The sequence below is a fragment of the Piliocolobus tephrosceles genome, chromosome 1, assembly GCF_002776525.5.
Source record: "Piliocolobus tephrosceles isolate RC106 chromosome 1, ASM277652v3, whole genome shotgun sequence".
Lineage (NCBI taxonomy): Eukaryota > Metazoa > Chordata > Mammalia > Primates > Cercopithecidae > Piliocolobus > Piliocolobus tephrosceles.
Genome location: NC_045434.1, coordinates 215,104,301 through 215,117,365, shown reverse-complemented (window position 1 = coordinate 215,117,365; position 13,065 = coordinate 215,104,301). Strand labels below are relative to the sequence as shown.

The 13,065-nt window shown below is 42.2% G+C and overlaps 1 protein-coding gene across 1 annotated transcript in view; it reads left to right on the top strand.

Moving 5' to 3' along the window:
• Nucleotides 1-1,253: 1,253 nt before the first annotated feature.
• Nucleotides 1,254-13,065, top strand: part of CAMTA1 (calmodulin binding transcription activator 1) — a 953,649-nt gene continuing 941,837 nt past the window's right edge. Inside the window, exons 1-2 of the mRNA XM_031934754.1 lie at nt 1,254-1,390; nt 3,474-3,560. Coding sequence (XP_031790614.1) covers nt 3,516-3,560 — 45 coding nt within the window. The 5' untranslated portion in view covers nt 1,254-1,390; nt 3,474-3,515. The remainder of the gene's footprint in view (nt 1,391-3,473; nt 3,561-13,065) is intronic.

The following is a 13,065-nucleotide window of genomic DNA, read 5'->3' as shown; positions in this document are numbered from 1 at the left end:
TCGCCGTGTTGCTCAGGCTGGTCTCCAACTTGTGAACGCAAGCGATCCACCCACCTTGGCCTCCCAGAGTGCTAGGATTATGGGCATGAGCCACTGTGCCGGCCTAAAGTAGCATTTCTTGTATAATTTGACTAAGTTGGAAGAATATATAATACTTTATTTCAGAGAGGTTAGGCCTAGAGATTAAATGATGTTTTATTCAGATTACCTTTGTAATGGATTTAGATTTTTTTGAAGGATTTTCTTGCCTTTGACATATTTTAAATAACTTCATTGTTTGATACTTTTATTTTAATATATTATTATTGTGATGGAACCGGTGTATTCCTTGTATTGGACTTAGGGTGCATCTCCCCTGGATTGTGCACTCGTGTAGCTGTCGACTCTAGTTTCTTCTCTAGGGAGGTCACTGCTTGAAGTTTAGTACTGCATTAGAGCAGTTCTTGAAGAAATCTTATTTGGAGTTTTCTTCTGCAGGCCAAATTTGAGGCTAAGCCTCCGGCTCATGTTATCTTTCAAGCCTACTGTAGTTGATGAGTGGTGAGGTGTAAAAAAGTTCATTTTATCTGCTTTCTTGGGGGTTTTGCTGACTTTCTGGATACTCAGTTGCGAAGAAACATTTAGAAATAAAATGTGTTATATTTGGGAATCATCATTTTAGCTAAATAATAATTCATGATTAGAATCGATGATTCAAGCTGCAACCACTTTGATTGATACCTAGTCTTACTCTTGAGATCACTTTTTTTGCTGAGACAGTGTTGCTTTGTCACCCAGGTTGAAGTGCAGTGGCGTGATCTTGTCTTACTGCAGCCTCCACTTCCCCGGCCTAAGCAATCCTCCTGCCTCAGTCCCCCAAGTGGCTGAGACCATAGGTGCGCGCCACCATGCCTGGCTAAGTTTTGTATTTTTTGTAGAGATGGGATTTTGCCTTGTTGCCCGGGCTGATCTCAAACTACAGGGCTCAAGCGATCCTCCTGCATCAGCCTCCCAAAGTGCTGGGATTACAAGCATAAGCCACCATGTCCGGCTGAGATGACTCTTTATTTTTTATTTATTGGGTTTTTTTTTTTTTGAGATGGAGTCTTGTTCTGTCACCCAGACTGGAGTGCGGTGGCATGATCTTGGCTCACCGCAACCTCTACTTCCCGTGTTCAAGCAGTTCTCCTACCTCAGCCTCCCAAGTAGCTGGGATTATAGGCGCATACCACTACGCCTGGCTAATTTTTGTTTTTTTTTTTAGTAGAGATGGGGTTTCACCATGTTGGCCAGGCTGATCTGGAACTCAACGACCTCAGCTTATCTGCCTGCCTTCGCCTCCCAAAGTGCTGGGATTACAGACGTGAGCCACCGCACCTGGCCTGAGATGACTTTTTAAATGCCATAACAAGTACAGATCCTGTGTCCTCCCATTATTAAGTGAAACTAGAATTTTGTGTTCTTTTAGGTTAAACTATATTATCTAATAGGTAGCAGAAGAGTGGTCTGTTAACTGGCTTTCTCCTTTCAGTAGATTAGCTAAGAGAAAGGAAATAAAAGCAAGCAGACTGTGAATAAACATTGAAGTTGACTTAAATGACATTATTTTCCCTAATAAAATAATTTATATATTATTTAAATATGATTTCTGTAAAAGAATCTATTTGCAAGCGATAATGAAAAAAGAAAAAAATATATATATATTTTTTGAGATGAAGTCTCGCTGTTGTCCCCCAGGCTGGAGTGCGATGGCGCAATCTTGGCTCACTGCAACCTCCGCCTCCTGGGTTCAAGTGATTCTCCTGCCTCGGCCCCCGAGTAGCTAGGATTACAGGCGCCCAACCCTACGCCCGGCTAATTTTTGTATTTTTAGTTGACACACCATGTTGGCCAGGCTGGTCTCGAATTCCTGACCTGAGGTGATCCACCCGCCTCGGCCTCCCAAAGTGCTGGGATTACAGGCATGAGCCACTGCACCCAGCCTAAGAAAGGAATATTTAATGGTAGAGGGGCTCTGTAAAAAAAAACCCCTAATTTTCAAAGCCATGTGCCACTGTAGGTATGAAAAGTTGTGGGCTGTTATTATTAGGTTTCAGAATATCTGGAATACTGGCGGTAGCATCAGCATTATTTATTTATTTATTTATTTAGACAGATTCTTGCTCTGTTGCCCAGGCTGGAGTGCAGTGATGCAAGCTCTACTTCTCGAGTTCATGCCATTCTCCTGCCTCAGCCTCTCGGGTAGCTGGGACCACAGGCACCTGCTACCACACCCGGGTAATTTTTTGTATTTTTTTAGTAGAGACGAGATTTCACCGTGTTAGCCAGGATGGTCTCGATCTCCTGACCTCATGATCCGCCCTCCTCAGCCTCCCAAAGTGCTGGGGTTACAGATGTGAGCCTCCACACCTGGCTAAAGCATTATCATTTTTATCTAACCCTGAACCAATCAGTGATTGGTTAGTTCTCCAGCCGTGAAGGCTTTGCACCTCCTACACAGCTTTTAGAACAAGCCCACTTTGATTCCCAGCTCAAACTCTTTCCTTTTTACTATTTGTTATTTATTGTTTCCTTATTCATTATTTATTATTATTAATTAAAAAAATTTTTTTAGAGACAGACTCTTGCTCTGTCACCCAGGCTAGAGTGCCATCACAGCTCTCTGCAACCTTGAACTCTTGGGTTCAAGTGATTCTCCTGCCTCAGCCTCCTGAATAGCGAGGACTACGGGCGTGTGCCACCACACCTGGCTCATTCTTTTTTAATTTTATGGAGAAAGGGTCTTGCTATATTGCACAGGCTTGTCTTGTACTCCTGGCCTCAAGCAGTAATCCTGTCTCAGCCTCCCAAAGTGCCAGGCTTACAGGCATGAGCCACTGTGCCTGGCTTGTACTCTTTTCTTTCACTAGCTAGGAATGCTGGTGAGCAGAACTCAAGGATCCCAGCAGAGCTGCATTCTGTACTGTCTTTGCTGCCACTTAGGTAGACCAGAAGCTAGAAGCCTTTCTCTCCATGGCCTCCATACCTTCTTTTACCAGATGGTATTTCTGCATTTATCACTCTTGATTCCAGCACAACTTTTCCTCATCTTGCTTTTCTCGGACCTCAGCTCTTATATAATGAGATAGTTGGTAGTCATTTTGAGGGGATTCATGTATTGGGTAAAGGGTTGTACTAGTGATGACCTTGAAAGTTCCTTCCCATTAATAATAATTACTATTAATAATTAATAGCAGTAACTAATGATAAAATAGAAATTGCAACAATATACTGTAATAAAAGTTGTGTGAATGTGGTCTGTCTATCTCTCTCAGATTATCTTATTGTACCATACTCACCTATTTTTGGACCTTAGTTGACCGCTTGTAACTGGAACCATGGATAAGGGGGGGACTATTATATAAGGAAATGAAGTCGGAGATATGGAATTTCATTTCAGGGCTTGCTTTCCTGATATTCAGCTGTTCTGTATAACTGTATCTTTTCCTTTTGAGGTCCTTGCTCCAGGACAAGAATAATATGTTGACTCAAGCCGTATGGGGGGATTTGAACTGCAGACACTCAGATGTCTCCTTTCTGAGGTACATAGACGGCTTAAGTTTTTAGGTCTGTCTGTTTAATATACTATATTAACTTTAAAAAATGTAGGCCGGGTACTGTGGCTCACGCCTATAATCTCAACACTTTGGGAGGCCGAGGCGGGAGGATTGCTTTAGCCCTGGAGTTCGAGACCAGCCTGGGCAACATTAGTGAGACCTTGTCTCTACTAAAAATAGAAAAAATTAGCCAGATGTGGTGGTACGCACCTGTGATCCCAGGTACCTGGGAGGCTGAGGTTGGAGGATTGCTTGAGCCCTTGAGGTCAGGGCTGCAGTGAGCTATGATTGCGCCACTGCACTCCAGTCTGGATGACAGAGTTGAGACCCTATCTCAAAACAAACAAAATATAAAAAAAATTTTAAAATTATTAAAAAAGATGTATAACAGCCAAATATTCATAGTTATTTTGTATGACAAATCTGAGGTCTTTGTTCAGACATAGATGAGGGTTCGTAGTTTTGGAAAATAGACTTAAATAATATATGATTACAGATGAAAAATATTTGCTAACCTCAGACTTTTTCTGTTTAAGGTAGTATTTATATTCATTTAGTTGGACTTTCTGGAGTTGATTAATATAACTGTTATTAAAATCTATCGATTCTCAGTAATTCAGTAAATGAAGACTCTTCTATTTAGAAACTCGTGTGGATTGGGGAGTTGCTGTGGGCCCACTGTCATTGATCATATCACCTCTTCACTTGGGCCTACTCCCTGGGCTACTATAGGCCTGGCATTTGGAGAGGCCATGAACATAATTTATTTTTGGAACTTTGTTTCATTTTTAAAGATACTGAGAGGCAAGTTAAAGTTCCTGGTGTTCGTGTAAACATTCCCTGCCTTATCCTTTCCATCTCAGCCATTATGAAATGTTCTGGCTGAATTGTTTGCTTTCACAAAGCTTTGATGGAAGTTTCTTCCTCATTTGGTTTTATTGATAGAGGCTGTTGTACTAAAAAGAAAGCTATAACAAGTTAGAAAGGTGGAGAGTGGGTACTTAACATTTTTGAAGTACCTGTCTTTCTTCCTAGGGGTCCTCCGGAAATTGATCATAGATAACTTGACCAAATTCAAGGCCCAGAGATTTATTTCAGGCATTTTGGGAGGGAAGGAACATCAGACATTCTATACTGAATCTAATTATTCTAAATATGGCCCACTGCAGCTTGTATGAGTGTTTTCTGATGTAAATATGGTGATAGTGGCGACCTCTCTAACTGAGCCGAATATCCTTGACAGCTTTTATCTGTCCTCCCCAAGTATTTTTAGTCTCTTTAGCTTCTGTGGCCATGTCTGGAGGAACTGAGGATGGATTTAGCTGCTCTGGTGCTGCTCCAAGTTGTTGTGGGTGCTCTTTGCTACCTTTGTCACTGTCCTGCCACAGTCCCGCCACTGATGAGGCTCCTGGCCCTTGTCGTTTGATGAGGGAACATAAATACTTGTTTAATAAAAATAAAAAAGTCATGATTTTCAGAATGCTTTGAAAATAAGCTATGGCTAGTGGTGATACACAATGGGAATGTCCTTAATTTCACTAAATGGTATGCTCAAAAAGGGTTAAAGTGGTAAATTGTATGTTATGCATATTTTATCACAATTGAAAAAATAAAAACTTCAAATGGATTTGAAGCTTAATGAGAAAATTAGTTACAAGGTCCTAACAGTAAATATATGGCCAATATTTTCATGACCCCAAGGTGAGAGGCTGTGCCTTAAATAAACTGTCAGAATCACACATTAAAAAAAAAAAAATGATGGTATTCAGGCCCTGAGGTTCATTTATACAGAAAGTGATTTTTAGGTGAGATTTTAATATTTGCAATATTTGTAAAGAGGACTGGCTAGCTCATTCAGAAAAGTCTGAGGTTTGTAATAAACACTAGGAAACAGATGGTTTGGGGTTGATGTCAGGGAAGGTAAGCAGGCCCTGCTTTAGATTAGAGCACTTTTGATTGCACGTACCGCAGGCCGCACAGGTTAGGCCAAGTGAAAGCAGTTTTAGTCTAAGAAGAGCAGAAGCAATTGTAGCCTCCCAGCTAACTGAAGTGTACATGTCTTCTCTGGAGCTGGGCTTTCTCTATTCACATGTAGCTTTCTTGCCTAAGTTGCATGTAGTGGCCTTAGTCAAGGCTCCTGCATGTCCTGATTCTATTTCCAGTGCTCACCATCATCTGACTCCTGTTTCTATGGCTCAGTACAAAAATACTCAAGACTGGGAATTGGACTGACTCCTCTCAGCCAGTTGCTTTGTTTCCATAGGCCAGGTGATCCTCCCACTCCAGTGGACTATGAAAGAAGGTTGGTTAGGTCCAGCAGCCTGCTGATCATTTGGAGGGTCTTAGAGTGAGAGGAGATTGTGTGAGAAGCTGGTTATCAGAGCAGGGGGTCCTGGTACCTCAAACTCTGTCTCCATCAAACAGTGTAAAAGAAAAGGTACTGACTCCTAAAGGAGTGTCTTATGTTCAGGCGCTATAGTGATTGAATGTTTTGCAGAGAAAGTGTTCAGTGTAGCTACAGATAGGAGGCCAAGTGTCCTTGGTCAGCCAGCCTGGTTGTGTGTGGAGTAAGTTAGTGGTAGATGTAGTAACTGTCCCAAAGCTTTTTCTTTGTCTGTCTCTCTTTTTTTTTTGAGACAAGGTCTTATTCTGTCGTCCAGGCTGGAGTGCAGTGGCGCAATTTCAGCTCACTGAAGTCTCGACAGCCTGGGCTCAAGTGATCCTCCCACCTCAGCGCCCCGGGCTGAGGACTTAGCTGGAAACACAGGCATATGCCACCATGTCCGGCTAATTTTTACGTTTTTAGTAGAGACAGGGGTTTCATTATGTTGCCTAGGCTGGTTTTGAACTCCTGGCCAGCTCAAGCGATCCACCTGCTTCAGTCTCTCAAAGGGCTGGGATTACAGGTGTGAGCCACCGTGCCTGGCCCCAAAATGTTTACTTTGACCATTGGAGGAGCAGAACACCCTGGAATGCTATGGTCTGTGCAGTCTTTGCTTTGTGGGTGTTCTCAGGTAGAATCAGGCAGTTTGGGTGATGTCAGTATCATTTGAGGTCTTCCACAGTTCAGCTATTTGGGTGGCCTTCCCCATGTTTCCCCTTGTTTTGGATCGGTTAACATAAAAGGATGGAGATGTGTGTCCTTAGTAAGAAAGGGAGACATTGCCTTCAGAATGGGTAGAAAGCAGAAAACAGGTGGGGAAGAAAACAGAAAACAGCCTGTCTTTAAGTGTATGTGGCTGCCTGTGTGCACGGTCCTTCAGCTTTTCCTTAGTATATCCCTGCTGCCTCTGATCTCTTGTTGTTCTTGATTTTTCATGGTAGAAGGAGGAAACACAATTATAGAAGACAGGTGGAAGACTGTGAAAGAGTAGTAGTTTGGAGATAACTATGTAAAGGGCTAATAGCCTGCACACCATTGAATTCTCTGAATTTACAGCTGTTTAGTAATTGATGTTTCATAGTGTTGACCTTGAGTAAATTCAGAAAAGCAATACTGAGTATGTTCTGCTAAACAAAAGAGGAAAGTATATGATGTTTTTGAAGAAACAACCTTCACAATAGTTTCAGTAGTTAAAGGGATTTGGTTCCTTTTAAAATTATTTTATTTCTTTTTAAAGATGGTCTCACTCTGTCATCCAGGCTGGAGTGCAGAGGTGTGATCATAGCTCACTGTAACCTTGAATTCCTGGGCTCAAGTGATCTTCCTGCCTCAGACTCCCAAGTGGTTAGGAGTACAGGCATGTATTACCATGCCCAGCTGATTAAAAAAAATTATTTTTGGCCGGGCATGGTGGTTCACACCTGTAATCCCAGTACTTTGGGAGGCCGAGGCGGGTAGATCGCCTGAGGTCCGGAGTTCCAGACCAGCCTGGCCAACATGGTGAAACCCCATCTCTACTAAAAAAAAAAATACAAAAAGCCGGGCATGGTGGCAGGTGCCAGTAATCCCAGCTTCTTGGGAGGCTGAGGCAGGAGAATCAGTTGAACCCGGGAGGCGGAGGTTGCAGTGTGCCGAGATTGCCATTGCATTCCAGCCTGGGAAATGAGTGAAACTCCTTTTTTTTTTTGGTAAAGACAGGGTCTCAATATGTTGCCCAGTCTGGTCTTAAACTCCTGGCCTCAAGTGATCTCCAGCCTTGGCCTCCCAAAGTGCTGGAATTACAGGTATGAGCCACTGGGCCCAGCCTGATTTGTTTTTCAATAATAGCTCAAGATGTAATTCATATATTGTAAAATTCACCCTTTTAAAATATGTAATTGAGTATGTTTTCTTTTGTATATTTACATGTTTTGTGTTACTGTCCCCACTCTCTAATTCCACATCTTCATCCCTCCAAAAAGAAAATCTACCCATTAGCAGCCACTCCCTGTTGCCTCCTCCTCCCAGCCCTAGTCAATTGCTAATCTGCTTTATTTCTTTATGGATCTTTAGGACTAGTCTCAACATTTCATATAAATGGAATCATACAGTGTTTGTCCTTTTGTGACCTGACTGGCTTATTTCCCTTAGCATAATGTTTTCAAGGTTTTTATCTGTGTTGTCTGTAGCATGTACTGTTACTTCATCCCTTTTTTAAAATTAAAAAAATTTTAATTTAATATAATAGAGACAGGGTCTCGCCATGTTGCCCAGGCTGGTCTTGAACTCCTGGGCTCAAGTGATCCTTCTGCCTCGGACTCCCAAGGTGCTGGGATTACAGGTGTGAACCACCACACCTGGCCACTTCACTGCTTTGATTTTTGAATAATCCTCTGTCGTGTGGATATATACCACGTTTTGTTTGTCCGTTCACCAGTGAATAGACATTTGAGTTATTCCACTTTTTGGTTATTATGAAAAATGCTCCTGTGAACATTTGTGTACAGCCTTTTATATAGACGTATGTTTTCATTTCTCTTGGAAAGATACCTAGGAGTGGAATTGTGGTGTCTTAGTTAACTGTGTAACTTTTTGAGGAACTGTTTTCCAAACTTTTCCAAAGTGGTTAGATCATATTACATTCCCACCAGCAAGTATGAGAGTTGTAATTTCTCCACATTCTTGCAAACGCTCGTTATTGTCCATCTTTTTGATTATAGCCATTCTTGTAGATGGGAAGTGGCATATTATTGTGGTTTTGATTTGCATTTCCCTAGTGACTAATGATGTCGAGCATCTGTTCATGCGCTTATTAGCCATTTGTATGTCTGCTTTGGCGAATGTCTATTCAAATCCTCTTCCATTTTTGAATTGAGTCAATTGAATTTTTGCTGTTCAGTTGTAGGAATTCTTTATACGTGTTCTACATATCAGTCCCTTATCAAATATGTGATTTCGAATGTTTGATTGACGTGTGATGTATGATTTTTCTCCGATTCTGCATGGGTTGTCTTTTCACTTTCGTTTTTTGAGAGAGAGTCTCATTCTGTCACCCAGGCAGGAGTGTAGTGATGCAGTCATGACTCACTGCAGTCTTGCCTGCCTGAACTTAAGTCTCCTGAGTAGCTGGGACTACAGGCAGGCACCACTCGTCTGGCTAATTTCGAAATTTTTTAATAGAAATGGAGTCTCTATATTATGCCCAGGCTGGTCTTAAACTCCTGGGCTCAAGTGATTTTCCTGCCTTGGCCTCCTAAAATGCTGGGATTACAAGTGTGAGCTGCTGTGCTGGCCTTTACTTTCTTGATAGTGTCCTTTGAAGAATAGAAGTTTGAAATTTGATTGAGTCCCATATATCTGTTTTTTTTTTTTTTGTCACTTATACTTTTGGTATCATAATAAGAAACCATTGTCATATCCAAGGTCGTGAAGGTTTACACCTGTGTTTTTTCATAAGAGTTCTGTAATTTTAGCTCTGACATTTAGTTCTCTGATAGATCTTCAGTTAATTTTTGTATACAGTGTGAGGTAGGCTTCCAGCTTCATTCTTTTGCATGTGGATATTCAGTTGTCCTAGCCCATTTGTTGAAAAGACCATTCTTTCCTCACTGAAGTGTCTTGGCACCCTTGTTGAAAATCAACTGACTATAAATCTGTGGGTTTATTTTTAGAGTCTTGATTCTATTCCATTGATCTATATGTCTATCTTTATGCCATGACCACAATGTCTTGATTCTGTAGCTTTGTAGTAAGTTTTGAAATCAGGAACTGTCCTTTAACTCTGTTCTTCTTTTTCAAGATTGTTTTGGCTGTGCTAGGTCCCTTGTATTTCCGTATGAATATTAGGATCAGCTTGTTAGTTTCCACAAAAGAGGCAACTGAGATATAATGGGGATTATGTTCAATCTATGGATCTATTTGGGGAGTTTAAATTCATTTTATGGATTTGCTGTATGCGTGGGAAGTCCTGGCTAATTCAGACACCCAAACATCTTGCCTTAAAAACATACAATTTTGTTTTAATTTATTAATGTAGTAGGCTGCCTTGGTGAAACACTGTAATTCACTGTCAGACTGGAATTGGACCTTTCAGGTTCCAAGAGAGCAAAGAGCTCTTCCACATAGCCTGTAGGTTGGCTTCTTGTAGTATATGTTTTTTTGATGTGAAAGTTTGCTGATGCCTTGCATGTTTTAAAAATAATGTGCTATTCTGGTTAATATACATTCTGGTTAATAGAGAACTAGCAGATTACATATATGAATATTTAATTATCAAAGAGTTAGAATATGTTACAATAAAATGGTGACATTAAAATTTATGTAATTATTATTATTACTGGAGGGATCAGAAGATACGTTAGGACCTTGTAGTCCTGCAGTGGCCATGTGAACATCAGTTATTGTTATACTTTTAAGTCACTTCATTTACTCAACAAATAACAAAGTGCCTACCTGTGCCAGGCACAAGGAAGGACAGACCCAGTCTCTGTCCTTATGGAGCTAAGGGGGAGACAGACATTAATCAAGATGCCATGTGAAATTTCAACTGGGATTCAGTGCTGTGAAGGCACGTGCAATGTGTCGTAAAGGGATTTGACTAATCTGCAAGGTTGGGGGAGGCTTCTTGAGAGCTCTGGAGGAAATGGGAATTAATTGTGGGAAGAATTAAGGATAAAAGTTCCAGGTAATTGGATGAGTTTGTGAGTGACTTGTGTGGAGGTACTCTGGTTGTAGCCTGTTGATCTCGTTTGGGAAAGAGTATCTGAAGACTTGGCTCTCGTCTTTACTCTGTCCCTTAAATGCCTTGTGACTGAACAGGTGCTCTTTCTGAGCTTGTTCACATACTGTTTTTTTAATTTCTATAGCCGTTCTTATTTACAGATACTTACATGAACACATACAGAAATCTAGGCTTTTGGTTGATTGTTTTCATATAATTAAAAAATCATTCACTTTGGGAGGCCGAGGCGGGCGGATCACGAGGTCAGGAGATCAAGACCATCCTGGCTAACACAGTGAAACCCCGTCTCTACTAAAAATAAAAAAAATCAGCCAGGCGTGGTGGCACGTGCCTATAGTATCAGCTACTTGGGAGGCCGAGGCAGGAGGATCGCTTGAATCCGGGAGGCGGAGGTTGCAGTGAGCTGAGATTGCACCACTGCACTCTAGCCTGGGGAACAGAGCAAGACTCCGTCTCAAAAAAAAAATTATTTCTTTGTGACCTTCCATGGTTAGCGGTTTAGAACTGCAGTAGTGGTAAATTGAATACTTTTCTGAACATTTTTCCTAGACTTTGAAATTAGGAGTCATTTCTGTTTACACATACTTCAGAAGCCTGTAGCGGACAGTCTGTAGTGACAGAAGTCTGTGGGGAAGCAGCTAGGGATGTCACTGATTCAAGGCAGGTCATAATGCTTTAATAAGGCTCTGGAAGGGAAGATGGAAAGACTTCCGGGAGGAGGTGGAATTTGACCTGAAATCATTGACGGGCAAACATGGTAGTTGGAGGAGAAATTCCAAGCAGAGGAAATGGAACAGAGGCGTAGAGCCAGAGAGTACAGGGAGTGGGTGGAATTCACGTGCATATGGGTAGGTAAGCCTCAGAAAGTAGGTAGGGGTCACGTTGTTACAGGCCTGAAAAGTCAGACCGAAGAGTATGAATTTAATTCTCCTCTCAGGAGAGGCTTTTAGAATTTTTTTTTAGTAGAAGAATGGAATTGATTGGATAAAGTCAATTCTCCTGAAATGTGCTAATAAGGGCCACGTAGTTACCCTTCCAGCTTCCTCTCTACAGTCATGTTACATTTTTTAGACTCTGATTGTACCAAGGTCCCACAATGGTGGTTTTAGGCCTCCCACATTGTTGTTGCCTTGATTTAGAAGTTGCATCTGCCTCCGGAACACAGGCACACACGCTCACCCATGCTCTTGCTGACTCTCTGTGTCCTTTGTGTTTCGGCTTCAATGAAACTTCCAATAGCCTTCTTGACCTTGCCCCTCTTTTCACGGATTGGATCGGATGCCCTTCCTGTGTGTGCCATAGCACTACGTGGTTTTCCTAGTCGTGGCACATTTTAGTTCGCTTTGGGAGTTGCTTGTTTACTTCTCTTTCTCTTTTAATTAGATGTGCATTTCTAGCAGTTAGAGGCTTGAGTACCTAGACTTAGTAAATGCTTGTTGGCTGAATGAATGAATGAATGAATGAGCAAATAGGAGGGACTGGAGTTGGGAGAAAATCACTTTTGGCAAGAGTTGTCTGTAGAATTGGGGTGAGGAAAGAGCTAGCTTAGCTGAGGAGTGTGTGTGTCACACACACATACAATTTTGTGACTGATTGAATGTGGGCCTTGAGGGAAGGTGACTCCTAGGTTTTAAACCATAACTGGGAATTTAGTGAGGCCAGACTGAGATAGGGAAGACAAGGCAGGTATATTTTGGGGAGAACGGCTGCAAAGGTACCACTCTTCTTCTTTCTTCTTTCCTCTTCCTCCTCCTCTTCCTTCTCTTTCTTCTTTCTTCTTCCCTTTTTTTTAGACAGAGTTTCACTCTTGTTGCCCAGGCTGCAGTGCAATGGCATGGTCTCAGCTCACTGCAACATCCACCACCTGGGTTCACGCAATTCTCCTGCCTTAGCCTCCCGAGTAGCTGGGATTACAGGCACCTGCCACCATGCCCGGCTAATTTTTGTGTTTTTAGTAAAAATGGGGTTTCACCATGTTGGCCAGGCTGGTCTCGAACTCCTGATCTCAGGTGATCCGTCCACCTCGACCTCCCACAAGTGGTAGGATTACAGGCGTGAGCCATCGCACCTGGCCGGTACTGCTGTTTTTAAGGTGTCATTGGGCAGCTTTAGAGTGTATATATACAGCGTGACATTGGAGGTGTGGATCAGTGACTAGGGAGTCATTCATATCACTCTGCTTTTTTTCTTCATTGTTCATCCAGAGGGCAAGGGAGCCTTGGTGCTGGAATCCTTAGAGGTCAGCCCCCTGGGCATGGGGCAGGGAGAGAAGGGCTGTGAGGAGGTCTGGAGGGGCAGATGCAGCGGCAGCAGCACAGCCCCTGGGAGAGTGGAAGCTTCATGTAAGCGGTGGCGTTGTCTTTCTGCTCACTGCTACGTCTCGTCTT